The sequence below is a fragment of the Pteropus alecto genome, unplaced genomic scaffold (genome assembly GCF_000325575.1).
Source record: "Pteropus alecto unplaced genomic scaffold, ASM32557v1 scaffold484, whole genome shotgun sequence".
Classification (NCBI taxonomy): domain Eukaryota; kingdom Metazoa; phylum Chordata; class Mammalia; order Chiroptera; family Pteropodidae; genus Pteropus; species Pteropus alecto.
Window position 1 is genome coordinate 409,845 of NW_006435778.1, and position 25,902 is coordinate 435,746.

At 55.9% G+C, this 25,902-nt stretch overlaps 1 protein-coding gene across 4 annotated transcripts in view; it reads left to right on the forward strand.

Annotated features, from left to right (window-relative positions):
• PTPRF (protein tyrosine phosphatase, receptor type F) overlaps positions 1-25,902 on the forward strand; it is a 76,222-nt gene that overhangs the window by 35,659 nt on the left and 14,661 nt on the right. For 3 of the 4 annotated variants that reach the window (XM_025046425.1, XM_025046423.1, XM_025046424.1), the window contains 13 exons: positions 1,063-1,173; positions 10,434-10,703; positions 12,264-12,845; positions 13,083-13,219; positions 13,841-13,985; positions 17,198-17,503; positions 18,147-18,340; positions 22,764-22,881; positions 22,945-23,538; positions 24,186-24,283; positions 24,454-24,707; positions 24,796-24,889; positions 25,494-25,715. In XM_025046425.1, the coding sequence (XP_024902193.1) occupies positions 1,063-1,173; positions 10,434-10,703; positions 12,264-12,845; positions 13,083-13,219; positions 13,841-13,985; positions 17,198-17,503; positions 18,147-18,340; positions 22,764-22,881; positions 22,945-23,538; positions 24,186-24,283; positions 24,454-24,707; positions 24,796-24,889; positions 25,494-25,715 (3,125 nt within the window). The remainder of the gene's footprint in view (positions 1-1,062; positions 1,174-10,433; positions 10,704-12,263; positions 12,846-13,082; positions 13,220-13,840; positions 13,986-17,197; positions 17,504-18,146; positions 18,341-22,763; positions 22,882-22,944; positions 23,539-24,185; positions 24,284-24,453; positions 24,708-24,795; positions 24,890-25,493; positions 25,716-25,902) is intronic. The other variant, XM_006911393.3, reaches the window with a different exon arrangement.

Sequence of the window (25,902 nt, forward strand, 5' to 3'; positions counted from 1 at the left end):
TGCTAGGGTCTCTGTTCTGTGCAGGCAGTGGTTTTATGTCAGGCTTTGTTCTGTGGGGTTATTAACTGTCTATTGGATCGTCCTATGTGAATGTGATTTGTCTGCTGGCTTGTTTCAGGGAAGTGGTGTTGCCTGTACCCCAGGGTGTTACTGTCACAGACAGCTTGCTCAGTGTGCTCTCATAAGCAGTTTTTTCAAGTGTTTCTTGCCTGGCCTGGAGAGTGGGGTGGCCAAGTTGAGTGATTTTGCCCCACACCCCACTGCCACCCTCACCTTGGGCTCCCCCGTCTGGACCTACCAGGACTGGCCCTGAGCCTAGGTTTCCTCTATCCTCTGTGAGGGTCCTTTTCAGCTGCTCCCCCAATTCTGGCTCCTGTCTGTCCGTCTGCGGCCAGAGCAGCCCCTCAGGGCGCCGGCCTGAGTGGGAGCTACAGCCTCCATTAGCCTCCTGAATTATGCAGGAGCCGTGGTGGGTCGAAGCACTTTAGTGGAACCAGGCTGAGGAGAGGAGCGGGAATGGGTGGGGCTAGCAGGGTGGGGGTAGGGTAGGAAGGAAGGACGGGTGCTGTGAACAGAGGCTACTGGGCACCAGGCCCCCAAGGCAAGCCCCATCCTTCCTCTGGGGTTCTGGTGGGTGGCAGATTCCCAAGCTCTTGCCTAATGAGGGCATTGCATGCTTATAAACCACCCCAGGCCTCAAGGTCTACAGGCTGCTCCCACCCACACCTGGCTCCGTGTGGCTTGGCATGGCCGGGAGCACTAATGGGGATGCATCCTGGCCAGAGCGTGGTGGGCACTCAGTGGAGTTAGGGGTAGGGGTAGAGCCTTTGGCAGAGCCGATAGGCCCGACTGAACTGCAGGGTGGGGCAGGATTGTGCTCCAGAGTGCAACCCTCGTTTCCAGCCCGGAGGCCACTGGACTAGTCGGGAGAGCTTCCTGGAAACAGCACTGGTGCTGGGGTATGGTCCCAATGTCTGCAACATCTGGTCAACACAAGCCACAAATGCTGTTGAGAATCCTATCCGTGTTCCAGGCCTGAACTCTGTCTTCATGTCCCCTCAGGTGCCTTGCAGATTGAGAGCAGTGAGGAGTCGGACCAAGGCAAGTACGAGTGTGTGGCGACCAACTCTGCAGGCACACGCTACTCGGCCCCCGCCAACCTGTATGTGCGAGGTAAGGACTCGAGCAGTGCCTGGCCCTATCTTCATGGAGTTGAGCTGCCCCTGCCGGACATGCTGCTTGGAGCCCTTGGTGTGGACACAAAGGGGGCTGCCATGGGCCTAGTCTTTCCTTTACCCCACGTCTTTCTGCAGCAGCCATGACAGCAGCAGCAGCTCCCACTGGGCAAGCTCCTAATGTCCGCCACTGCTCTGCTTTCCTTCCCTGCAGGCCCTTTGGGAAGCAGTCACTCTTGGGAGCATTTGTATCTCTTGTAGGTCCTACTGCATGGGCCCAGAGCCCCGTGGGAATCTAGAGTCTTCTGAGCAGATGTGTGCACGCAGGCACGAACATTTGTGTGTAAACTTGTGCGTACCTGCCTGGTCTTCCTTGAGTCTGTCCTGCCCCCCGCCACGTACATCCCCCATCCCCAGTGGGGCAGGTGTCAGGCCAGGTGTGCCTGCACTCTGCCCTGGGGTTTTCCAGGGCAGAATACAGGGGAGCTACCTGTATTCTGTCACCAGCCAAAGACCCTTATGTAGGAGGTCAGGCTGAGGCAGCCCTACGGGTGAGCACCTACCGTGTTCCAGGTGTTCCTTGCTGGGACTAAGTAGATCGTGCATTTTCACAAGTTCAGCAGAAAGGGTCTGAGGACTTTTGAAGTGTCTGCTATGATCACAGCCCAAGGGTGACCAAAGCTGGCCACCTGCTGCTTCCTTCACACATTGAAACTGATGTGCATGGTGCCCAGGAGGGGCCCTGGGAGCCCCACCTTCCTCCCACTGTCCCCTTGTTTAGTCCTCTTGCACAGATGGGTGTCATTAAAAGTGAAACCGTCTCTCGGGATTTGTAAAGGAAAATCACTGCAGCTTTCTTGCAGTGATGACTTCATCACACTTAAGTGCTTAGTGCAGCTTCACTAGGAGTATCCATCTGTCTGCTCAGGGCAGGCACAGGGCGGGGTGATGGCAGTGGCCTGTCCAACTCTATGGGGCCACATGGTCAGATGGAGCAGAGAGAACTAGGCTGTCATCTATGTATTTATTGAAGGGCTGCTCCGCATCAGGGCATAGGTTCCTGAGAGGCCACAAGCTCCCAGCCTGTTTGGTGATGGGCAAATTGTGCTCCAGAGACAACAAATGATGCTTCATTGGAGTTGGCGGTGTGTGATGAGAGGTCTGCACTACCCCCCTTGTCAGGTATCCTGCACGTTGAGGCTCACCTGAGCTGCCCCAGGGCCTGTTTTAAGGAATAGCATCAGGGCAGGGAGGCCAGGAACTTGAGAGCCACTCAGAAGGCCAAGATGAATGTTGTAAATTACCCAGCTTCCCCCAACACTGCTCCAGGCAAAGCTTCCGACAGGCACACAGGGGCCTGACAAGTCCTCTCTGAGAGACCCTTCTTTGTCAGAGGCTTACTTTCTCCTACCCGGACTATTCGAAATGTTGGGTGGTCTTGACCAAGCACTTTTTCCAGAAGACCATAGTGTTGAGAGAGTGGAGGTCCTGGACATCAGCAAGAAAGCCATTTGGGCATATTTTCTGGGGCAGAGCTATAGGAGGCTGTATAGAGGCAAGAGATGGCCCAGACCCAAGGTGGATGGATGTTGCATTGTCATCTCGGCTGGGCAAGTCACCATCACAGTGGTCTCAGCCGAGACAAAGCAGTGAGTATCCTTTGGAGATGTCCTGAGTTTGGTTGCTGTAGCCGGCAGCTTGGGAACTGACCAGGGAGCTCTGATCCTCAGCCCCTTGGAGCCTTCCTGTCTGTGAGGCCTCCACTATCCCAACATAGTGGGCTCAGAACCCTGACTAGCTCCTGCCATGGCCCGTCCCCCACCCTCCACCAAGTCTTTCTGACTTGCCTTCCTGGTCCATTCCCATAAGCCTTTTGGGTAGTGAATGCGGGAGTTTCTTTAGGTCTAGCCCCGTTTGCCCAGGGCCCTAAAACAGGCTGTCCCAACCTGGCTTTAGTTATCTTTCTCTCCCTGTCACACACACATTGCTGTGGGTCTTGGTGTCTCAGGGCCAATCCTAAGTCTCCATCCCCAGGCCCCATCTGAACCTGCACCTGCCCTGCTTTACTGAGAGTAACACTTATAGTGCTAGGACAGGCCCAGATTGTAGATACCTAGAAAGCCCTGCTCCTAGGACTCTTGCCTCTGGTGTTGCTCTCGCCCTCATCTCAGTCCTGGCACAATGTCTGCTTTCTGACCCCAGCAGTGTTGAGGGCCCATCAGCCCCAACTCCTCTAGGACAGCCTCTGCTGTACTAGCTACCAGCTCTGTATACTAAACTTTGCTTGTGGATGGGTTCCCCATAGAAAAGGCCCACCACTCCAGTGCTGGCCTGCCTGCTGGCCCGTACCCACCCGCCTCCCTGCAGAGCGGCTGCCTTTTACCCTCCAGGCTGGTTGGATGCCCTTGCTGGGTACCAGCTATCAGGCCGTGGGCCTCAGCATCTGGGTCATTGTACACTCTAGCCCAGGGTTTCTCAGCCATGGCACTATTGATGTTTCATGCCAATAACTATTACTTACGTGGGGCTGTCCCGTGCATTGTAGGCTGTTGAGCAGCATCCCTGGCCCACTAGATGCCAGTAACACCCCCTAGTCATGAAAACCCAGAATGTCTCCAGACCTTGCCCAGTGTCATTTGGGGAAATCCTCTCAGTTGAGAACCACTGTTCCGGATGGACGGCCTCCCACTGGCAATCATCTTGTCCAGTAAGCTCAAGGCTGCATCTCCTCAGATCTGGCTTCAGGGTCTACCTCACATCCCTCCTCTGTCCTCCAGATTCCTAGGGCTCCCACTACCTCTCTGAGGCCCTGTAATTGATACATTTAATGGGGCAGTGAGTATAAAGCTTCCTGCATGGCACCAGGCATGCAGGAAGTGCATGACAGTCAGCAGCCGCTGCTGCTGTTGGGATAACACCGTTGGAGGATGGATGCATCATCCATTTACGTCTGACTTTGCTCACAGTTGCCCACAGCTCCACCCACAGTCTAGCGGGTCCAGGCATGCCTGGTGGACCAGCCTCTCCCTCACCATCCAAACTCCCCTCTGAGTGACTCACTCTCTCCTTCCATCCACAGCGTCTCTCTCCCCCACCTTTCAGGATGTACAGCTGCTGGAGCCAGGACAGGGCCACACCCTCTGGAGAGCCTGCCCTGCTTGCCCCTGATGTTCCCCATTCTCTGCAGAGAGCTGGCTACTTGACCATAACTGTCTCTAAACGGGGCTATATTTTCATGGCCTTTCTCCCCACAGGTGTCCAGACTGGCTCCTCACATGGTGCCGTGCCGCATGGGGCTTCCTCAGGGTGGCGGGGTTCTAATGGCCCGTGTGCCTGTGGGGTTTGTGGGCTGGGTGGGCCCTTACCCCAGAGCCCAGCTCTCTGAGTCGATCAGAGCCATGGGGGGTGTGTAGGGGCCTGCCTGTGCCCCACTCCCACCCCTCCCCGTCCTACTCTTGGTGTCCCAGCACCTGCCGGGGGGGGACTCAGCCCTGTCCACTGTGTCCTCCATAAGTCCTGAGTCTTTTGTGAGCGCGTGGTCCGCGCGTACCTGCGTGCACGTGCGTGTGCGTGGGGCACAGGAGTCTTGTCTTGTTTCCATGCTGTGTGGGCAGATGAAGGTTGGCCTGTTTTTACTCTCTCTGTGTTTCTCCTTGTCTTTTTTTTATTCCCTCCTCATCCTCATCGCACTCTGCCATCAACCCAAACTCTCATCTCTCAGATCCGCGAGAAGGTTGGTCCTTTTCACTTCTTATCCATCTACAGTTCGCCCGTCGATGGGATACTCCTGTCAGGGACCAGCAGGCACGGCCAGCTCCCGTGGGCTCACTCCAGCCAAGCCTGCCCGCCAGTCAGGCTCTGCTCTCCGTTGTTAGGGCTGGCAGGCGGGCAGGACCAGGGGTGGGTGGGCAGGCTCCCCTGCCCCGCATGTTTCTGCTGCTTGAGTCACTGATGCACCTTGTGTCTGCATGTCCCCTTAGCTGGGCTCCCCTGCAGGGGTGGTCGGGCGGACGTGGTGCATGGCATGAAGCTGCACTCCACCTTCATGCCCAGGCCAGGCTAGATCTCTGTTCCATGTGGAGCTCAGGTATGGTTGTGGGAGCTGTAAGAGCTGTAGTGCTTTATGTGTACTTGTGGGGCCTTCCACAGCCCCCACTCACCTAAACTCCATGTTTGCCTGAGCTCAGCTAAAACCACTGGGAAGACAAAGGGAAAAGGCTCATTTGGAATGAGCTGATCCTTCAAGATCCTGCAGTGCAGGACTAAAGTCTATAGCATCTGCCCTGTCCTTGCCCCCGCCAAGGCTCCATGGGGCAGCAGCCCTGCTCTGCCTGCTGAGCTTAGTGTCCATGGCACAGGGTGGGTGGCATCATCTTGTTTGCTGAGTAAGTCTCCTACACTCTTGTCTTTTCTTTCTCTGGCCAGATCCAAATAAAGAGTTTCCCACCTGCCCCAGGCCCCTCCGTCTGCCTGAGTCTCATAGACAGTACACATTTTCTCAATCTCCTCTTGGGTGCTGGGCATTGAGTCCCAAGGAGATCACACCTGACTGAATGGTCAACTGCAACTTAGGCCTATGTGGGAGCCCAGTAGAGGCCCTGGCACAGCCACAGGTTGGGAAGGGCTTCCTGGAAACTCTGCTCCTGCCCATTCCAGAGCAGTCTTCCATGTGTCTGATCCATCAGAGGAGGCTCATCTGTCCGCTGGGCTTTGGGCTGAGCCCCAAGGAGCAGAGCTGGGCCACTTGGTCCCCTCTGCATCATCTCGGTGGCTTGAGTTTCTTCTATGAGGGTGAGGGAGCCAGTTGGGAGGAGGGCTTCAGCCTCGGCTCAGATAATCAGCTCTGAGTATCCGTCCATATGCACTCCTGAGCTCTGGGGCATTTCGGTTACACTATTTCGCTGACCGGGCGGATCTGCCCAGGCAGTCAGAAAACAGTCATCAGCAGAGACAGCCTAGTCCGCAGCTGCCTCCTCCCATGCATACCCTTTCCCCCACCTTCCTGGTCCCTTGTCCCCCCTCCTCCATCAGTGGTCCCCCCAAAAATAAGCACGTACACAAATATTTAACGGGAAGGCAGAAATGAGTTTCTAAATATTCCAGGGGGATTTGCTGGGCTGGTAATTTGTTTGGCGCTGATAATTACATCTTACATTTTTCCAGCTTTACTTAAAACTGTGTGCTGAGTGCGCCGGCATTTAATTAGTGCTCTGCGGCAGCCACAAGGTTATTTATTAAAGAGTTATTTTATCTTGATACAGTGGATCCTGCCCCTTATCCCCTCCTTAATGTTGTGTTATTTTCATCAGAGAAATTTCCGCGAATGAATGCGGATTGCGGGGCAGCCTCCCCCTGCGATTAGGCTGTCACTCCACTGAATGCTGGTGCCTCTGGGCGCCGCACCGCCCTATTATAGGGGTTGTCAGCGCAAATAATTAGACTTAAAAGTTACAGTTGAAATATAATCCAGAAATGGCAGGGCCCTGTTTTGGAAATTGTCTATAAAATGTCAGCACTCAGGATGCACAGGGAACGGTACGAGAGCAGCATTGTTGGAGCTCGAGATTAGACCCTAAGCACATTTTTTCTGGCATTAGTTTTTCCTTTCCTGCTGTCGCTTCTGTCAGTAGACTGAGTCCAAAGCAAGTCCTGTCCCTTTTGGAGGCCTTCTGTTTGTGATGGTGAGAGGAATGACGGGGGGCTGCTGCCAGAGGCGCCAGCCACTCCTGGCTGTTGGGAGGGGGTGGTTGTCTGGGCAGGTCCAGGATTCTGGACCCTGCGGGCACTGTCAATCCTAGGCGGTTGTCTCTCACTTCTCTTGCCATGTAGCTGAAGCCCAGTGTCCTTGTGAAAGCGTCAAGGGTCACACACCCAGGAGCCTCTGGGTTGGAAGCCCTTACCTGGTGCTAGGGATGACCCTGAGAGTCACAAACTCATCCTTAGCCCCTGGAGTTCTCCCTTCTACCTGCATCTAGGAAGGGAAAAATAAAAGTGAAACTAGTCTCAATGTTTGTTTCTGAAAGGCCTCCATCTCCTAACAGTGGAACAGAAGACTTTATCCTGCGCACACTGTTTGCGGGTAAAGTCCAGTCAACTTTACGTATTGCTTAGGTTGGAACCCAGGGTTTATTAATCAAGGATCTACTTTCTTTTCCTGGGGCTCTTTTATGTCCAAGGACCTGATCAGGCCCCAAGATTCTGCCACTGACGGGGGTCACGTTTGCAACTGAGACCTCTCCCCCTGAAACAGACTAAGTCCCGTCCTTATGCCAACTGGAGAATATATTCTGCCAGCCTTGGCTAACCCAGAAATCAAGAGGTTTCTCCCTGGAGCCTCCTAGATCTCTTTTTTCAGCCCTGTCAGCCAGGGCTTGAAAGGGTATGAGCTCAAAAAAGTGTAAGCTTTTCATCACACAGATCTACTTATAGTACATGTGTAAACTGAGGCATGTCACTTAAATTATCAGTCTGAAATCAGTTTCCTTGTCTGTAAATGGGAGGCGATAGCACCTACAGCAGCAATCTCCAACTTTTTTGGCACCAGGGACCCACGATTCTATGAGAATCTAATGCCTGATGATCTGAGGTAGAGCTGAGACGGTGATGCTAGTGCTGGGGAACGGCTGCAAATACAGATGAAGCTTCCGTCGCTCACCCGCTACTCACCTGCTGTGCAGCCCAGTTCCTCATAGACCATAGACCAGTACTGGTCCGCGCCCTGGGGACCCCTGACCTACGCATGGAAACCTTCAGCACATATGCCATGAATGAGGAGGAGATGGGGCAGCCACTGGTTAAGAGTAAAGAGCAGTTAAGGCTGCTCCCCTGTGCCTTTCTGCTTGAGCCTGGACTACACTGGATTCCTCCCTTTATTGGCAGGCCTGGTCTTGGTCTGCAAACAGACCTGCCTATGCCTCTGTTCCCATGGCCCTCCCCTCAGGCCTAGCTCCAGAGCCCAGGGTGTTGCCTGCACCACCAAGTTAGGCAGTGCTTCTCTCCTTGCTTCCTGGCCTCACCCTTGTGCAATTTGAAGGGTGTGCTCAAAAGGGGCTTTGTCATGACTTCCTCTTGCCAGCCCTGCCCCGGGATCCACCTGTTCTCTTCCACACAGAACTGTTCTCTCTACCCATGGCATACTATCGTCATTTGGTGTTGACTTCCAGCTTCAGGACAAATGACAGAAACCTACGTATATCAGCTTAGGCAAAACAAGGGAACTCCTGTCCTGCCATACTGAAAGACATAGAAGTAGATTTGGTGTCAGGCAAGGCCAGATCCAGATATTTAAACAGTTTGGGCAGGCATTTGTCCTTGTCTCTTAGCTCTGCTCCCCTCCATTGACTGCTTCATTTTCAAGCAGGTCTTCTCATATTGTGAAAGGTTGTCCCCAGTCCCCTCTAAGGTTAGCCACCACAGTAGAGAGAAAAGGTCGCTGTTCTAAAAAGTCCAAAGGCTGTATCTCGTTAGCCAGATCTGGATCACATACCCCACTTAGCAAGAATGGGATGGTTCCCCTAAGGGAGATGAGGCTGCCATTTCTAGGAGGTAGAATGCTACGTGTTTACGAGATACTGAGACCTCAATGAGCCAGGAGACACAGAGGGAAATGACCCTGCCCATGACATCAGACATGCCTGGCCCGCTTAGAGGACTGGCAGTGTTTTCGGTTCTGTCTGGAGGCCTCAAAGTGAGGTGATGTGGACAGAGTGGAGTCAGGCTGAGTAACATAGAGTCGTGTATCTAGGCGGAGGAGTTGTTGGGGAACCATGCAGGAGTTTTTGACAGGGAAGTGATGTGAGCAGATTTGTGTCAGCTGTTTGTGAAGGGCCAGTTATGGGAGTGGGGGCCAAAGGCCGACGAAGCAGGAGGAACAGTGAAGATCCCAATGCAGCAATCCAGGCAAAGGTAGCAGTGGCTTAGACTTTGGTGGTGCCAGGTGCCCGTGGATTTGGAGAGAAATTAGTGGGTTTGAAAGATTTTAGGCAATGCATTAACAGGACCTAATGAATCATTGGATATCTGGTTTCTGGGCTGCAGCTTGACCCCTGTGCAGTGAGATCAGAGGTTAGAGCAGGTGGTCTCTGCAATTGCTTTCAGCTCCGATTCTGTAGTTTTGCACTACGCAAGCAGCAGTGTCTCAAACCTGTAGTGGAGGTGCTTCTGATGGGACACCATAGGTCTTTTGCATTTTAGGGGTCCCCAGCAAGGGTCTTCTGAGATCCACACTTTCTTTGGTGCCCTCTGGTCACTTAGCTTTGCTGCCTGCCTTCTCTGGCCCTGCTGCAGGGGTGCCCATGAAGGACACACCTCATCCTCTGCCCACCAGCTATGACCCGTCCGCATGCCAAGCATGCCTGCCCGTGACTAGGACTTGCCTGCCTTCCCTCCCTCTGCATGTTCTGAATGTCTGCCAAGCTTGCAACTTTGGGGGAGTGGGGTATCACCAGGCTGCACCTTGAACTGAGAAGCTCAGAAGTGCTTCTGATTCGGGGAGCCCAAGGCCGGAGGTGGTGGCCAGGCATAGCCACCCTCCCCCTTGAGATCCTTGTTCATTGGCGCAGAAAGCCGTCTGCTTGGTGCCCTCATCATGTTATTGCCATCATCATGCCCATCCTGCCCGCGGACCACGTCCCTGGCCCGCCCCGACCCCTTACCCCTGCCCAGTCTTTCCTGAGGGGCAGCCCCTCCTCTTGTGTTCCTAGGCTGTGCCTTGAGCATGGGTGAGGTCCTGGCAGGTGGTCATGCCACTGTCCTGGAGGTGGAGGCAGTATCTCCAGAGAAGGTGGCCATGTCACTCTCAGAGTAACTCTGCCATGCCCTAGCCATGCTTCAAGGACCCTCTGCTCTAGGGTACCTGGACTACTCTCACTGGTGCCCCAGCTAGCCCCTCTGGAGACCCTTGGTGGGGGTGGGTCAGGAGCAGGTAGGGGCAGGCACTAGAATGTGGCCTGACTAGGTCTGGCCCTTGCACTGAGTCCCTCTGTGACCCTGGGCACTTTTGTGGACTCAGTTTTCTAGGCTGTAAAATGGGAGCTTGATTGCGGACCCTCGTGTTCCAGACAGTCCCTGAGCGGGGGCTACTTCCAGCCCAAAAGTGGGGTGGGAGATGGTAAACCAGGGCCCAGGGACTCCACCCCTCCTGACTCTGAGGTGGGTTTGGCTCTGACAAGAGGGAATTCCTGGATGAGGGGCCCCTGCCCTTCCATCCTCCCGCATGTCTTGCCCAGCCTGTGAGTGCCTCTCTCCCTCCTCCCGCAGTGCGTCGTGTGGCTCCTCGTTTCTCCATCCCTCCCAGCAGCCAGGAGGTGATGCCGGGCGGCAGCGTGAACCTGACATGTGTCGCAGTGGGTGCGCCCATGCCCTACGTGAAGTGGATGATGGGGGCCGAGGAGCTTACCAAGGAGGACGAGATGCCAGTTGGCCGCAATGTGCTGGAGCTCAGCAATGTCATGCGCTCTGCTAACTACACCTGTGTGGCCATCTCCTCCCTGGGCATGATCGAGGCCATGGCCCAGGTCACAGTGAAAGGTGAGTGCCACTAGCATGCCTGCCTTGGCCTGTGGTCTGCCTTGTCGCAGAGCACAGCAGGAGTCCCAGCACCCATGGTGGGCAAGCGTAGCTGCTGTAGGCCCAGGCTAGGCCTGGGGTTGTTGCTCTCTCCTGGATTCACCGGCTCTGGGGTCCTCCTGGCCCTCAGTGGTGGAGGGAAGGGTTTCTGTCATTATTATTAATAGCTAACAGGTACTGAGTCCTGCGGGCAGGTTCCATGCTGGGAAGCACAGATTACATTGTTCACTCTCAGCGTCACCCTGGGAGGTAGGTGATTTCATCATGCCCCTCTTACAAGTGAGGGAACTGAGATGCAGGGTCACACAGAAGTAATAACGGAGCAGGGACTTGAACCCTGGAGGAGGCATGATTTCATAGCAGGCCTCTTTAACCACTATAGAGCATCTGACCCTCGGGTTTCCCAGCCTCCTGGCAAGAAAGATGTAAAATAGTAGCCATGGGGTATGTAGGCTCCCCAGAGCCCTGGGAAAGGTGTGCATATAAGCAGGCTTCTCTGGGCTCGTTGCTTCTACTCTGCTGCCTCTGATCCATCCTCCATCCTGCAACTTGAGTGATCTTTTTAACATGTAAAGCAGGAACGTGTCACTCCCTTTAAAGAAGAAAAAAAAAAGCTTTTTAGTTTCTTTCCATGGTTCTTAGGATAAAGACCAAGGTCCTCATTGCAGCCTCCCTCACTGCCGCACACCCCACGTTGATACTCTGGGCTGCTCACCCAGCCTTGGTTGTCACTGGCTCCATCTTGCTCTCCAGGTCTCCGCTCTGTGAGACGCTCCTCAGTCACCCTCATCCAAGGAGATTCCCTGGATTTTTCCTCACCTAGCACCCTGCTTTCTTTCAGCCCTTGCGCATACCAGAATCATCATTATCGATGTGTTGGTCACTTCTCTCGTACTGGGCTATAAACTCTATGAGAGCAGGGACCTGACTGTGTGACATATGTCCTCAGCCCTAGCATAGTACCTGACACTCGATAATTATTTGTCGAATGATTGGTTGTGGACCTGGGACTTTTCCAGCTTCAATTTGAGCCATGCCACAGGGTGTGTGGGATCAGTAGCCCCATCACTCTTTCTGAAATCCAGGACCACTCCTTGAGGAAATACCTTACCCCTCACCAGTCCCTGTTACACATACCCGCCAACAGGTGTGTGCAGGTGAGCTGCACCGGCAGGTCTCTGCTTCCCAGCCTATGTGTCTCCCATCTGCATAGAACCTGGGCAGGCCACGTCACCTCTAGATCTGTTTGGTAGGTGAGTCACGGGGGCTGATACGAGTGTCTAGGGAGTCCCAGAAGTGACAAAAGTAGACAGTAGCTGATTCAGGGCCCCTAGGGCCACTGATGGCCTGGCCACCATCCCCCCCACCAGGTTCCCTCAGAGGTCACTGTGGGCTTTCAAGGCCATTCTTCAAGGTTGGCTGTGGGGGTCAACCACACGCTGGTTGGATGACCCCCAAGGGCAGGGTTGGCTTCTGGGGTCATGACCTCGGGTAGCCCTGAGCCTTCCATTTTGTCCCCAGCTCTGCCAAAACCTCCGATTGACCTTGTGGTGACAGAGACGACTGCCACCAGCGTCACCCTGACCTGGGACTCAGGAAACTCAGAGCCCGTATCCTACTATGGCATTCAGTACCGTGCAGCAGGCACGGAGGGTCCGTTCCAGGAGGTGGACGGCGTGGCCACCACTCGCTACAGCATTGGCGGCCTCAGCCCTTTTTCAGAATATGCCTTCCGTGTGCTGGCGGTGAACAGCATCGGGCGAGGGCCACCCAGTGAGGCAGTGCAGGCACGCACAGGGGAGCAGGCACCCTCTAGCCCGCCGCGCCGTGTGCAGGCACGCATGCTGAGTGCCAGCACCATGCTGGTGCAGTGGGAGCCGCCTGAGGAGCCCAATGGCCTGGTGCGGGGGTACCGTGTCTACTATACTCCCGATTCCCGCCGCCCCCTGAGCGCCTGGCACAAGCATAACACGGATGCCGGGCTCCTCACCACCGTGGGCAGCCTGCTGCCTGGCATCACCTACAGTCTGCGTGTGCTGGCCTTCACCGCTGTGGGCGACGGCCCACCCAGCCCTACCATCCAGGTCAAGACACAGCAGGGAGGTAGGTTTGGGCAGCACGCTGGTTGGATAGCTGGGGTGGACAAGGCTGTGGCATCACCTCCTTTCAAGTGGGCTGTGCACTTGAGAACTCTAGGAGGATGAGGGCCCATATTCTAGACACACACAGACACTTGGGATCCAGGATGAGGGTGTAGGGGTGAGGATCTGCCTTCCCCTGGGTGCCCCTGCTCTCAGGGGGACTGGTGAGGCTGACAGCACCTGGCATGGGGTATTGCAGTGCCTGCCCAGCCTGCAGACTTCCAGGCCGAAGCAGAGTCAGACACCAGGATCCAGCTCTCGTGGCTGCTACCCCCACAGGAGCGGATCATCAAGTATGAGCTGGTATACTGGGCAGCAGAGGACGAAGGCCAGCAGGTGAGCACCCAGCAGGGGCAGGAGAAGGAAAGAAGGCTGCTCTTGGTCCCTGAGGGTCTGTGGTGGGCTCACCCAGGCAGACCTTTCTGGATTTCTATAGTTGTGTGGGTACAGCCCCTGGGGTTCTCCTTGGGGCTCTGTGGCTCACGCAGTCTCCATGGTTCTATAGTCTTTTACTCAGTGATGGGGACAAAGTCTCTGTGTTTGTCCTTGGATCTCGCAGGCTCTGGCTCTTATGACACCAGCAGAGTCCAACAATTCCCCTGGGGCCACATGTCCCAGGTGTTGCCGTGGCATGTGGTCTATGAGGTGCCTGTGATAAAGGCTGTCCCTTCTGTGGTCCGGGTGGACATATGGCATGGAACTAGCTAGCCCTGGAGCCATGGTGGGTCCAGATGGGTCCAGCTGTAGTCCATGTTGGGGAGCAACTTCTGAGATGGCATGTGGTCTATGAGGTGCCTGTAATAAAGGCTGTCTCTTCTGTGGTCCGGGTGGACATATGGCAGCTAGCCCTGGAGCCATGGTGGGTCCAGATGGATCCAGCTGTAGTCCATGTTGGGGAGCAACTTCTGAGTGACCTTTGAGGTCAGAGCAGTCAGTGAGTGCTTCCTGCTCTTCTAGCACAAGGCGACCTTCGACCCCACCTCCTCCTACACTCTAGAGGACTTGAAGCCTGACACACTGTACCGCTTCCAGCTGGCTGCCCGCTCTGAGATGGGGGTGGGTGTCTTCACCCCCACTATTGAGGCCCGCACAGCACAGTCCAGTAAGTGTCTCCTGAGGCCACCGCCTGCTACAGCTGGGCTGGGACACAGACACATACACCCTCCCCTCTACCAGGTGGGTGGTCAGGTGTGCTGGGCCCTGGACTGGCCTCTGGTCTGGTCTGGGCTCTGGGTCTGGAGAGACCCAGAGAGGGACAGGTAAGTGTCCTCTAGTTTGCGTCTAGGCGGCTGCTGCCTTTGCTTCTCCCTGCCAGACTCCTGCCCCCCTGCACTTCCCCTTACCCCACCCAGGTAAGTTCTGTGTCTGTGACCCATCTCTTTCCTTCACCCACCTCTGTGCTGGTCACACCAGCTAACTGGGCCATCCTCAGTGGTGGGACTGCTGTAAATCCTATGTGCCAGACCTGCTTTGGCAGCCATCTCCCTCCCTGTATCCCCACACCTTATCTTACCATCACCCATATTCCCTGCCTCATGCCCCCCACTGTGAGTACATGTGAACCATGCAAGCACCCTGAGCCAACTTCACATAGCACATCTGAGAGAATGAGACCATGTGACTGAGCGTGTCCATGTGCCTGCACTGGGGCTGTGTGGCCATCTGTGTGTGGGTGGAATTGCGTATTACTACTGTAAGTTGCGTATTACTACTGTGTAAGGCTGAAGCTGTGAGCGTGTGTGTGACCATGACCTGACTGTGCAGCTCCTGCAAGTATGTGTCAGTGAGTCTCTGTTGTGCCCCTATAATTGGGACTGTAAGGCTGTTTTTAGGATTGGGACTCAGAGTATCTCTGGGTGTCTGATCCATGAGGATATCTGTGGGTCTGTGCCGTTCTCCCAATGACAGACTGAGACTAGAGCTGATTGTCTAGCTACGTGGCCACAGCTGGCCGCTGTCCACGAGGCTCTATGTGATAACAAGCCTGTGAGTGCGTGGCTGGATTAGATAGTGGCATTGAGATAGCACATGGTGATGACCTTATGCATGGCAGTGTCTATGAGGCAATCCACGTCGTATTCAACTGCGTATGAATGTGCCAGTGACATCAGAAAGCCATGTGTGACCTGATATTCATGAGTTCATTCCACAAGCCCCTCTTGCACTCTTGCTGGGTGCCAGGCCCCATGCATAGTACAGGGCCGGCAGCATGACCCTGACATGGCCTCTGTCCATGGGGAGCCTAGTCTAGTGGGGCAGACAGCCATTAAACCTGCAATTATCCAAATGAGTTTTTAATTACACTTGTGTGGAGTGCTGCGAAGGAGATGAACAGTGGAGAGATGATGAGATGGGAACCTTATCTGGTCTGAGGGATCAGGGAGGGCTTCCTAGGGTGACACAGAGGCCTCAGGCCAGGGGAGTCAGCAGGTTGCCAAGGCCCTGAAGGAGGTAGGTGCTTGGTTCTGGTCCAGGGCAAGCAGCAGGCCAGTGTGGCTGGAGCAGCCGTCAGGCCACAGGGACAAAGGACTGGCAGGAGGGCCGGCCAGCTGCTGTGTGTGCATGTGTGGGGCTTCTCAGCAGGATCCCGGAGACCAGTGAGGAGGCTGTGCAGCCGTCTAGGCAAAAGATGGCCGCTCAAGTGAGGTGGTGGTGGATCAGAGAGCTGTCTGGGATGCTGCTGGCCAGGACTTAGGGCTGAAGGAAAGGGAAGCATCAGGCGAATTCTCTGTTTCTGGCGTATAGACCTGGAATAAGCGTGGTGGCACTCTGGAAAGTAGAAAATGGGACAGAAGCAGGCACCCAAGCTCAAGACGCTGTTCAGCATCCGAATGGTGACTCTTGCCAGGCTGCCAGAATCCAGGGCCTGGGCTGGAGGTGGAGGACCTTGAGGAGAATGGCCGGAGATGGGAGGAGATCCAAGCGAGAGGATCTTGCAGGTTGGAAGAAGAGAGTTTCAAGAAGCAGATGAGCTTCTGTGGCTAAGAGATCAGCGCCAGAGGTTAGAGGAGGTTGAAACTACTCTGTCCCGTGGCAGAGTGGGCTGGGCAGAGAACAGACTGGCAGGCAGTGTGGAGGGCCCAGGTAAGGCAACAGGGAATGTGTTCAGGGGATGCCAACCTGACAGAACAAGTGCCTTCTTCTGCCTGCCCCAGTGCCACCTTGGAGAAAGCAGAGAGTTGGATTCATTCAAAGTTTGGTGCGGGCTGGACTGGAGCATGGAACAAGAAGGAGGCGAGGGAGTTTGGGATATTGGGATGATGGTGAGCTTCAGTGTCTGGGCTGAATATTGACGACGGTAAGGGTGGTGGGTTGATGGACAGAGGTCCGCAGGAGTTGAAGAGGAGGCACAGTGCTGGAGGCCTTGAGCAGCTGGGCTAGAACAAGAGGCGAGGTCTGCAAGGAGATGCTGGAGGCCCCAGTTTGGGAGGGCCGTTCCCAGTCGTGGCATTATCTATGGGAGGAGAGAGTCTTGGAGATGAGGGCCTTTGGGGCCAGTGAATTGAGGTGGCTGCTGAAGTCACGTGGGCAGGGAGTGGTGGCAGAACTTGAGATGCCAAGGAAGCCCATCCAATGTCAGTGGAGTTCTGAGTGGGACTAGGGTCTGAAGTGTCACTGGAGCAAGAAAGGCACAGGCTTGCCTCCTAACCCCCGAGGAGCCCATTGAGTGAGAGCATCTGTCAGGCGCTTTTTCTTCACACTACCCCGGAGCCCACTGGCCTCCTTCATATCTGGCCTCCAATCTCTCTGGTCACCTGCGGCTCAGCACAGACACTCTGTCCAGGCAGGCACAGGCTGAGGCATCCTTGTACCAGAAGAGCCTTTGAGGCCAGTTGTCCTCAGAAGAGAAGAGCTGTGGGCACAGCATCTGGAGAAGTTCTCTGTATGTGGCTGTGTATGTGACCGGGGGCAGGGTGTAGGTGGCACGGACCCCGTGCTTATGCGTGCCTGATGCTGTGTGTTCGGGGCGAGACGCCATATGTGTGTGAGGCACTGTGTTAGAGCCCCCTGTGTGTGAGAGACACCATATGTATGTGTGGGAGACACCGTGTGCGAGAAGGGAAGGAGAGAGGGTGGGGGAGTGCACACACACGCCTGTGGACTAGCAGGGAGCGGTTGGGAGGAGAGGGACCATGGTACAGAGGCAGCCAGGCTCTGGCAGCAGTGGCAGTGGCCTCCCTGGGGGACCCTGGAATAGCCATTGCGTACTTGGGGAATGCCTTGCCTGGGTGAGTTTCTTCTCCTCTGTGACTCGTCGCCGTGCCTGTGACCCCCCGCTCCATCTGCCTGCTTCCCCCCATTTGTCTTCCCCAGCCCCCTCCGCCCCTCCCCAGAAGGTGACCTGTGTGAGCACTGGCTCCACCACAGTCCGGGTAAGTTGGGTCCCACCACCCGCCGACAGCCGCAATGGCATTATCACCCAGTACTCGGTGGCCTACGAGGCGGTGGACGGCGAAGACCGCCGGCGGCATGTGGTGAACGGCATCAGCCGAGAGCACTCCAGCTGGGACCTGGTGGGCCTGGAGAAGTGGACGGAGTACCGGGTGTGGGTGCGGGCGCACACAGACGTGGGCCCCGGCCCCGACAGCAGTCCGGTGCTGGTGCGCACCAACGAGGACGGTAGGTAGAGTCACCAAGGGGAAGGGCGGGGAGGGGAGGCCTTGCGCCTGGGCACCACCCACCTTGCACCCCAGGCCCTTTGCCTCTCACAAGCCCAGAAGGACTTCTCTTCCTGGTGTAGGTTTAACAGCTGAAACTGAGGAGAGATGTAGCTTATGGGAAGTAGGGATTAGTTCACGTCCAAATCCCAACATTTGGGGCTGTCCCCAAGGCAGCTGGAGCCTTACAGGCCAAGGTGGATGAAGCAGCCCCACCTCAGATTGGAGAGGTTAAGACTGGGAAGATTGGTGCAAGACACTCAAGATAGTCACCGAGACTCCACTTAGGCTGGACGTTGGCATGATATCGAGCCCCAGGAGGAGACAGGACAGGTTATGCTGACTTTTGGGTAGTCAGAGGCCCCTTCCTTCCCCACCAAGTGAGGTAGCCCTGAGCCAGAGGGTTCACAGGCTTCTGGTCTCGCCCCTCTGCCAGGCAGACGGAGCCCTCCTTGTTCCTCTCCAAGGACAGACAGTTTAAGGAAGCTACATCAGGGCCTTTCTTGGGTAGTGGGGTGGCAAAGGCTGGGCCCTGGAGTGTGCTCTGCCCACCTGAGCCAGGACCCATACGCCAGGCCTGACTTCCTTGTCTCCCTGGTCACCAGTGCCTAGTGGGCCCCCACGGAAAGTAGAAGTGGAGCCGCTGAACTCCACTGCCGTGCACATCTCCTGGAAGCTGCCCGTCCCCAGCAAACAGCACGGCCAGATCCGCGGCTACCAAGTCACCTATGTGCGGCTAGAGAATGGCGAGCCTCGTGGCCCACCTGTCATCCAGGACGTCATGCTGGCTGAGGCCCAGGTGCGCCCCTGGGAGGTGGGGTGGGTGGGCTGGTGAGACCAGCATACTTGTTTCCTTTTTGGAACCCAGATTTGCTCCCCTCCCTGGTCTGCACTCAGACTGTGAGACTAAAATGTTTTTCTGTGTCAGGCATGGGAGACACTGAAGCCAGGAGGTTAGGGTGAGGTTTCAGCAGCCCTTCCTCCTCTGTCTTGGATCTGCCCAAACTGCCAACCCAGGCCCTGCCAGCTCCATCTGCCCTGGTGACAGTCCCAGCCTTGCAGTCACCTCTGTGGCTCAGAGTACTAGCACTGAGAAGCGCTGTCTCCACAGACCCAGGCCTCAATGGTCACCCCAGGCTTCAGCCCCACTAAGCCCTCCTTTGTGGTTTGCAGGGAGCACCTTCATTGTCACTTTAGGCTGGTCTTTTGAGATATTCTTCCTAGATGGTACTGAGCTAGGCAGTCACTCTTCCCATAGCCAAGAAAAGGGCAGGGAGAACTCTCCTGGGTTGTCTTCTCCCCAAACTTGGCCTTTGGTCATTGCCTAGTTCTGTGAATGGCCAAGCTGGAGTGTTGCTCTCTGCACCTGGCCCCTCGGAGGCTGACTAAGCCCTTGATATTCACTCTCAGTGGCTGGACCTGCCAGCCTGACTGCATCATGTCTCCTCTCCTCTGCACTTCTGTCTCCAGGGGATGGTTATTCTGCCCGTCAGCTGGGGGTGAGGTCCCTGGGGTAACCTCAGCACGGAATTGCTATTCAGATGAAGAACCTAGGGTCCTGGGAGGTGATGTGAGTGGTCCAGAATTTCCCAGTAAGTGGGTGGCTGAGCCTGGATAAGAAGCCAAGTCTCTGGATTCCTGGGAAAGGGCTGTGATTACTAATGCGAGTTCCCTCCCAAAATACTGTGCCGAAGAGTCATAACACCTGGAGTGTTGTGCTTTCAGGGTCTCCCCATCCAGGATCAACATAGGGCAGTACTGAGCCAGCCCTGAAGGAAGGAGCCCACATTCCCTCCAGAACCACTTGGCCCTCCCTGTCCAGCTTTTCACCCTGTCTGGGCTGGGATCAGGGGTGTAAGCATGTGCCCTGTGCTCGACGTGCTGTGCTTGTGGGTGAACACCCATACAGACAGGCTTTCATGCCTCCTGCTGGACCCAGTTCTCTGAACAAAATTCCTTTTTGCTCCCTTCCTCCCATCAGCCTGCCATAGTGCTGGTGCCAACAAAACAAGGGGTCAGAGGAGCTGTGCATGTGTACTCTCCTGCATTCCTGGGGCAGGTTGAGGGCTCCTCCTAGAGCCTTGCTGGACACACCCACCCAGAAACATCCCAGGAATGGGCTCCCTCAGCCCCTCCCATCCTGGGGGCCAGCAGCACAGCTGCAACCAGTGGGGTTCCAGAGAAGCCATTTAGGGTGCCCCTTTCTGGTCCCAAGTGGTTTGAAGCGAGCTGGGCTGTCGGAGGAGGGACACTGCCCTCTGGGCCTCAGACATCCCGAAATGGCGGTAAACATGAGCCCAGCCCCCAGGGAAGCCAACTGAAAATGGAGGGCCTGCCCATGTGTTCCCCGTGGGACTGGGCCATTCTGCTCCGAGCCAGTAGGAGAGCAGATGGGGCCTGGCCGCAGGGCCCAGCTGTCCCCTGAGCACCCTGTCAGGGACACCACAGCCTGTCCTTCACCAAACAGCACCATCTGCTAGAACTGTGGGGTGCATACCCCGCTACAGCGTGTAGCTCTTTATGTACATCTTCCTCCGAGGTTCGTCTTAGGTTCTCATGGTCCCTGACTGCACCTCCCTGTGTCTTTCTGTCCTTTTCTCATGGTTTCTCTTTTTCTTCTGTTTCTGTCTCTCCCTCTCACTGACTCTTTTTGTGTCTCATTCTCATCTCTCTCTCCTTCCTTCTGATCACGTCCAGTCCTCTGCCTCCATTATGCTCCATTCACTTTGTCTTTCCCTTCTTTTTCACTGTCTCTGACACAGGAGAGGTGTCCTATGAAGACCTCCCTGTCCAGACCCGGCTTAGACCGTACAGATCCCCACCAAGCAGGGAACCTAGAGCAGCGTGGGGCTCAGCCACACCCTAGAAAGTGGCCGTGGCTGATGGGGGCCTGATAATGGCCTCCCCCGCCGCCCCGTATCCAGTCCCACTCTCTTATTAAAGGGCTTTCCAACAGAGCTTTCCAGAACAGAAGGAACTGGGCCCATTGGACAAAGGCCAGACCAGCACTGTGAGGGTGGTTGGGCTAGAGGACCCTGTGGTACCTCTCTCTTGGAGATGTCATGGACCATATTTCATATTTCTGTGCCATGCTATACACCTGCCAGCCCGCAGCTCTCCACAGTGCCACAGAAGACACATCACTACCTCCATCTGTCCAGCTAGGACACCTATATGCTCTGTGGCCTAAAGACTGTATGAAGAAACAGTCCTAAACAGTTGCCAGTCCTAAAACACGCCTTCCCACATTGATGAGATCTCTGGCGTCAGGAATAGGGGTCTGAGTGCTTCCCCTGTGCCTTTGGGGCAGGGCCCAGACTCTGAGTTTGGCATTGACACCTCCGTCTTGCTGGCCAGCTGGCCACACCACACCACCTCACATCCACCCTCCAGCCATGGCGCTTACTGTCCCCAGGACACTCTTCCTGCCTAGGATGACTGTAAAATCTATTGTTACAACTAGGATACTTCTGAGAGAGAAAGACACAATAATCATACCGTAGCAAGAAGCATAGGCCAGGACTGTCTTTGGCAAACCAGGGTGTACCGTCATCCTCCCTTGCTCACCCCATGATGTCTTCTCTGCGCTCTGCCTGAGCTGTTGAGCTCACCCCCCATGTCTGGCAGCTTGGCCCTCAGAGCACTTCCAAGTCGCACTCTCTGATTTCAGTGGCCCAGACCCTTCCCTCCTCATCCCTGGCACACAGTTGGGCTCATGAGGCAGGGGCTGAGATCTTCAGGTGGGGAGTGCTCCTGGGATGCTACCCTCATGGGGCACTTCAGAGGCCTACGTCCTCCATCTGCCCTCCCCAGGCCAGGCTCTCTCCAGGCCAGAGTCTTTCACATCCTGTCTCCCTTTCTCTCCCTCTCCCGCGGTCAGTGGCGGCCAGAGGAGTCCGAGGACTATGTAAGTAACAGGTGTGCGAGCACGGGCAAGACCTGGGTCAGGTGGGCTCGTGGGCCACTCCTCCTCCCCTGCCTTTCCTTCCAGCCTGAGCCATAAGATCTACAGGGCACCAGCCACATCCAGAGAAAATAGGCATTTAGATGGGAGCGCCGAGCTGAGCAGCAATTGGCATTTCCTGTAATCCTTACTTCTCGCCTGTTGAGCAGCAATTTCAGGCCAATGTTCATGATCGACCAGGGCCTGGCCCTTGCTCTGGCCAGATGGGGATGGAGTTAAATCTGATCCTGATTGCTAGGCTTTATTGATCTCTGGAGTAAACAAAAATCACCTGTTCTGGGCACAGGCTGGGAGGGGAGTCTGGCGAGCTGGGTTCCGGCATTGGTGCATTCTGGAGCCCCAGCCCTGGGATACCTTCCAGCTGGGGCAAGAGGGGGCCTGAGTGGGGTTTGGTGGTGGCTGCAGTGGCCCTCCTGAGGCTCAGAGCTGGAGGGATACCAAGGCTGGTGGTGACAGCTCTGTTCCCACTGCACGGTGGTCCCTTCTTTCCACTCTTCCCTCTGGATGATATGATTTGGCTTCCCATGGTGTTTCTCAGCATGTCCAAAAATGATCCCCTGGCTGGACATGGGCATATGGGCAGGGCCAGCCAAGGCTAGGGGACACTGCCTTGGCTGACTTCTCAGGTATCACCAGGCCGATGGGGAAGTATGTTCCCCAGGGTTGGGGTTCCCTGTCCTTGTCTCTCCTTCCTGTCTCAAGAGGTATTGCAGGACATAAGGTGTTCGCAGAGCCAGTGCTTCAGTGGGGGTTAGATGGGGTTCTGACTTGGTCCTGCAGGGTAGTACCTTGGCGCAGTCCTCTACCTAGCTTTATGGGTGTGCGTTGATATCTACAGGTGGCCTTCTACCTGCTTAGGCAGGAAGAGCTATAGGCTGCATGCGTGCATGCCATGAACCATTCAAGATGCTACATGCATGCAAGGTCCTCATGCCATGTGTGCATAGACTTCACAAGGTATCATTCACAGTACAATGGAGTGAAAGAACAGTGGGGCCCTTTGTTCTTGTCTGAAAGAAAGAATGAGCTGTCTATCCCAGGCGTACTGCTGCTGGGATGGGTGGGGTCCTCCTGGGCACACACCCCACCTGCCTGTCCTGCCTCCAGCAGAGGCCAGCATTGCACAGCAGCCCTTCCCAGGACCTCTGGCGCTGTGTGCTCTGGGGACTCCCCACCAGCTAAGGTCCTGCAGTGCCTGGCCTGGTCTGGCCTCTCCTTGCCCTCCTGTGATAGGAATGGGCCCCTCCTCCTCCTTTAGGAAACCACCATCAGCGGCCTGACCCCAGAGACCACCTACTCCATTACTGTCGCCGCCTACACCACCAAAGGAGATGGTGCCCGAAGCAAACCCAAAATTGTCACGACAACAGGGGCAGGTGAGTAAGGGGTCAGGGACAGAGCTGAGGGAGGAGCAGCGAGGAGGGCAGCGTCGGAACTAGTGCCTGGTTGTTCAGTCCCAGGCCGGCCCACCATGATGGTCAGCACCACAGCCATGAACACTGCCCTGCTCCAGTGGCACCCACCCAAGGAGCTGCCTGGTGAGCTGCTGGGCTACCGGCTACAGTACCACCGGGCCGACGAGATAAGACCCAATACCATAGATTTTGGCAAGGACGACCAGCACTTTACTGTCACCGGCCTACACAAAGGGGCTACCTACATCTTCCGACTTGCTGCCAAGAACCGGGCTGGCCTAGGTGAGGAGTTCAGGAAGGAGATCACGACCCCTGAGGACGTGCCCAGCGGCTTCCCCCAAAACCTGCGTGTGATAGGGCTGACTACCTCTACCATGGAACTGACCTGGGACCCACCAGTGCTAGCGGAGAGGAATGGGCGCATCACCAACTACACCATGGTATACCGTGACATCAACAGCCAGCAGGAGATGCAGAACACCACTGCCGACACTCTCCTTACTCTCTCCGGCCTCAAGCCGGACACCACTTATGACATCAAGGTCCGCGCACGTACCAGCAAAGGCGCCGGCCCGCTCAGCCCCAGTATCCAGTCCCGGACCATGCCCATGGAGCAAGGTGTGTGCTGCAGGCATGTGGCTGCACCTGGGGAACTCTGCTGTCTTTGACCCACTGACTTCTGGCGACTGATCCACCAGCTTCTTCTGTGTGACCCTCTAGTCTCATGACTTTGACCACTAACCTCTTGTGAATGGGTGCCACATTCTCGGTGTGTGACCCCTGATCTCTGCTGTCTTGACCTATTAACCTCTGCTGTGTGATTCCAGTCTCTTGTGTGACCTTGACCCACTGATCTCTTTTGACTGTATCACATTCTTGGGTGTGTGACACTAATCTCTTGGGGCCATGACCCACTGACCTCTAATGAACGTGCTCCACTATGCTCTGGTGTGCGGCCACATGCTTCTCATGACTGCATCCCACTGACCTGGAGTCACTCTGACCTGGTGTCTGAGCTCCAGCTATGATCCATGCACTTGTGGAGATCCCGACCGTGGGTGCTGTGGCATCTGCCGCCTGGGTGCTTGCTGTGTAAAAGAGCTGGGGCTGGGAGCTGAACCATGTGATTTGAAGCCTGGTTCTCTGCAGCTATTCCTAACCCCTGTGCCCCAACAAGCGTCTCTTCCTGGCGGGGAACCCTTCGGGCCCATTCAGTCCACCCCAGTTAACACAGCCAGCACTGACTGCCTCCTTATGTTCTACAGTGTTTGCCAAGAACTTCCGGGTGGCAGCCGCAATGAAGACATCTGTGCTGCTCAGCTGGGAGGTTCCTGACTCTTACAAATCAGCTATACCCTTCAAGGTGGGTGAGGGCCGCGGCCAGCCCAGCCCATACTCGGGCATCATTCCAGTCCCACTGTGTCTGTCTGTGTGTGTTCGTGACACAGGATTCTGGTTAGGTGTGCACGCAAGCTCCCACAGGCCCATGATGGGCCACCTCAACTCATGAGCTGCCTGCCCCCTTCCCCGCAGATTCTGTACAATGGTCAGAATGTGGAGGTGGACGGACACTCGATGCGGAAGCTGATTGCAGACCTACAGCCAAACACAGAGTACTCATTTGTGCTGATGAATCGTGGCAGCAGTGCTGGGGGCCTGCAGCACCTCGTGTCCATCCGCACAGCCCCCGACCTCCTGCCACACAAGCCGCTGCCTGCTTCTGCCTACATAGAGAACGGCCGCTTCACCCTCTCCATGCCCCATGTGCAGAACGCCTCGCTCATCAGGTATGCAGATGAGGCCTTGTGGGGAAGGGCAGGCCTGCTGCCACCAGCACTGGTGATGACAGTCCTCATTCCCGCTCTGCTTGCCCAGGTGGTTCTACATTGTGGTGGTGCCCATTGACCGTGTGGGCGGGAGCATGCTGACACCAAGGTGGAACACACCCGAGGACCTGGAGCTGGATGAGGTGCAGGGATGGGCCAGGGTGGCATTTATGACAGCCCTTTGGCAGTGGTTGGCTGTGGCCCCAGTGGCTCCTTCAAATTGGAATCACTCTCTAGTCGTTCTGGTTGGCAGCCAGCCCTTTCCCAGGGGAAAGGGACTCTGAGATGGTCCCCAGGAGTTTTAGAGAACTCCTGGAAGCTTACAGAGGATCCTCTGGAGGGATTTTCCCAGGATCCCTGGGGAGAGAAGAAGCAGAGACGTCTCTGCAGATCTCGAGAACCTTGAGTCCTGTAGACTTTAGAGGGTCCCAAGGGTCTAGAGGCCAGGGTGGGGCTAGAGGGGAGCCCCAGGACGTTTGGAATTCCCATCCTCTTCTCGCAGCGGTGTGGAACCAGCTTATTCTTGTTAGGCAGAGGAGCAGGGGTTACTCTCTGGGTTGGTGGATTGGCGGGAAGGAGTGACATTGTCACGTCTGGTGTCCATCATTTTTCTGAGGCAGTGGATGGGCTCGGGCCCTTTACACAGAAGGTGAGCCCTGTGCCAGCCCAGGTGGCTGACATCCCAGGCTACAGGCCTAGGGGTACGTGTTCCAAGATCCGATGTTACTCTGTGCTCTGTTCTGTCAGCTCCTGGAGGCCATCGAGCAGGGCGGCGGGGAGAGGCGGCGGCGGCGGCGGCGGCAGACGGAGCGGCTAAAGCCATATGTGGCCGCTCAGGTGGATGTGCTCCCTGAGACCTTTATCCTGGGGGACAAGAAGAGTTACCGGGGCTTCTACAACCGGCCCCTGTCCCCGGACCTGAGCTACCAGTGCTTTGTGCTCGCCTCCCTGAAGGAGCCTGTGGACCAGGTCTGCCTGAGTCCCCTGGGTCCTCCGTACCCCAAGACCCTAAGCCTGACCCGAGACCAGCTTAGGCTCAGACACTCTGAGATCCCAGGCCTGGGGAGCCCTTGAGACCCCAGACCTGCACAAGGGATCTCGAGACACCAGTCCCTAGGACTCAGAAGGTCAGACCTAATCGACCCTTGGGACTCAG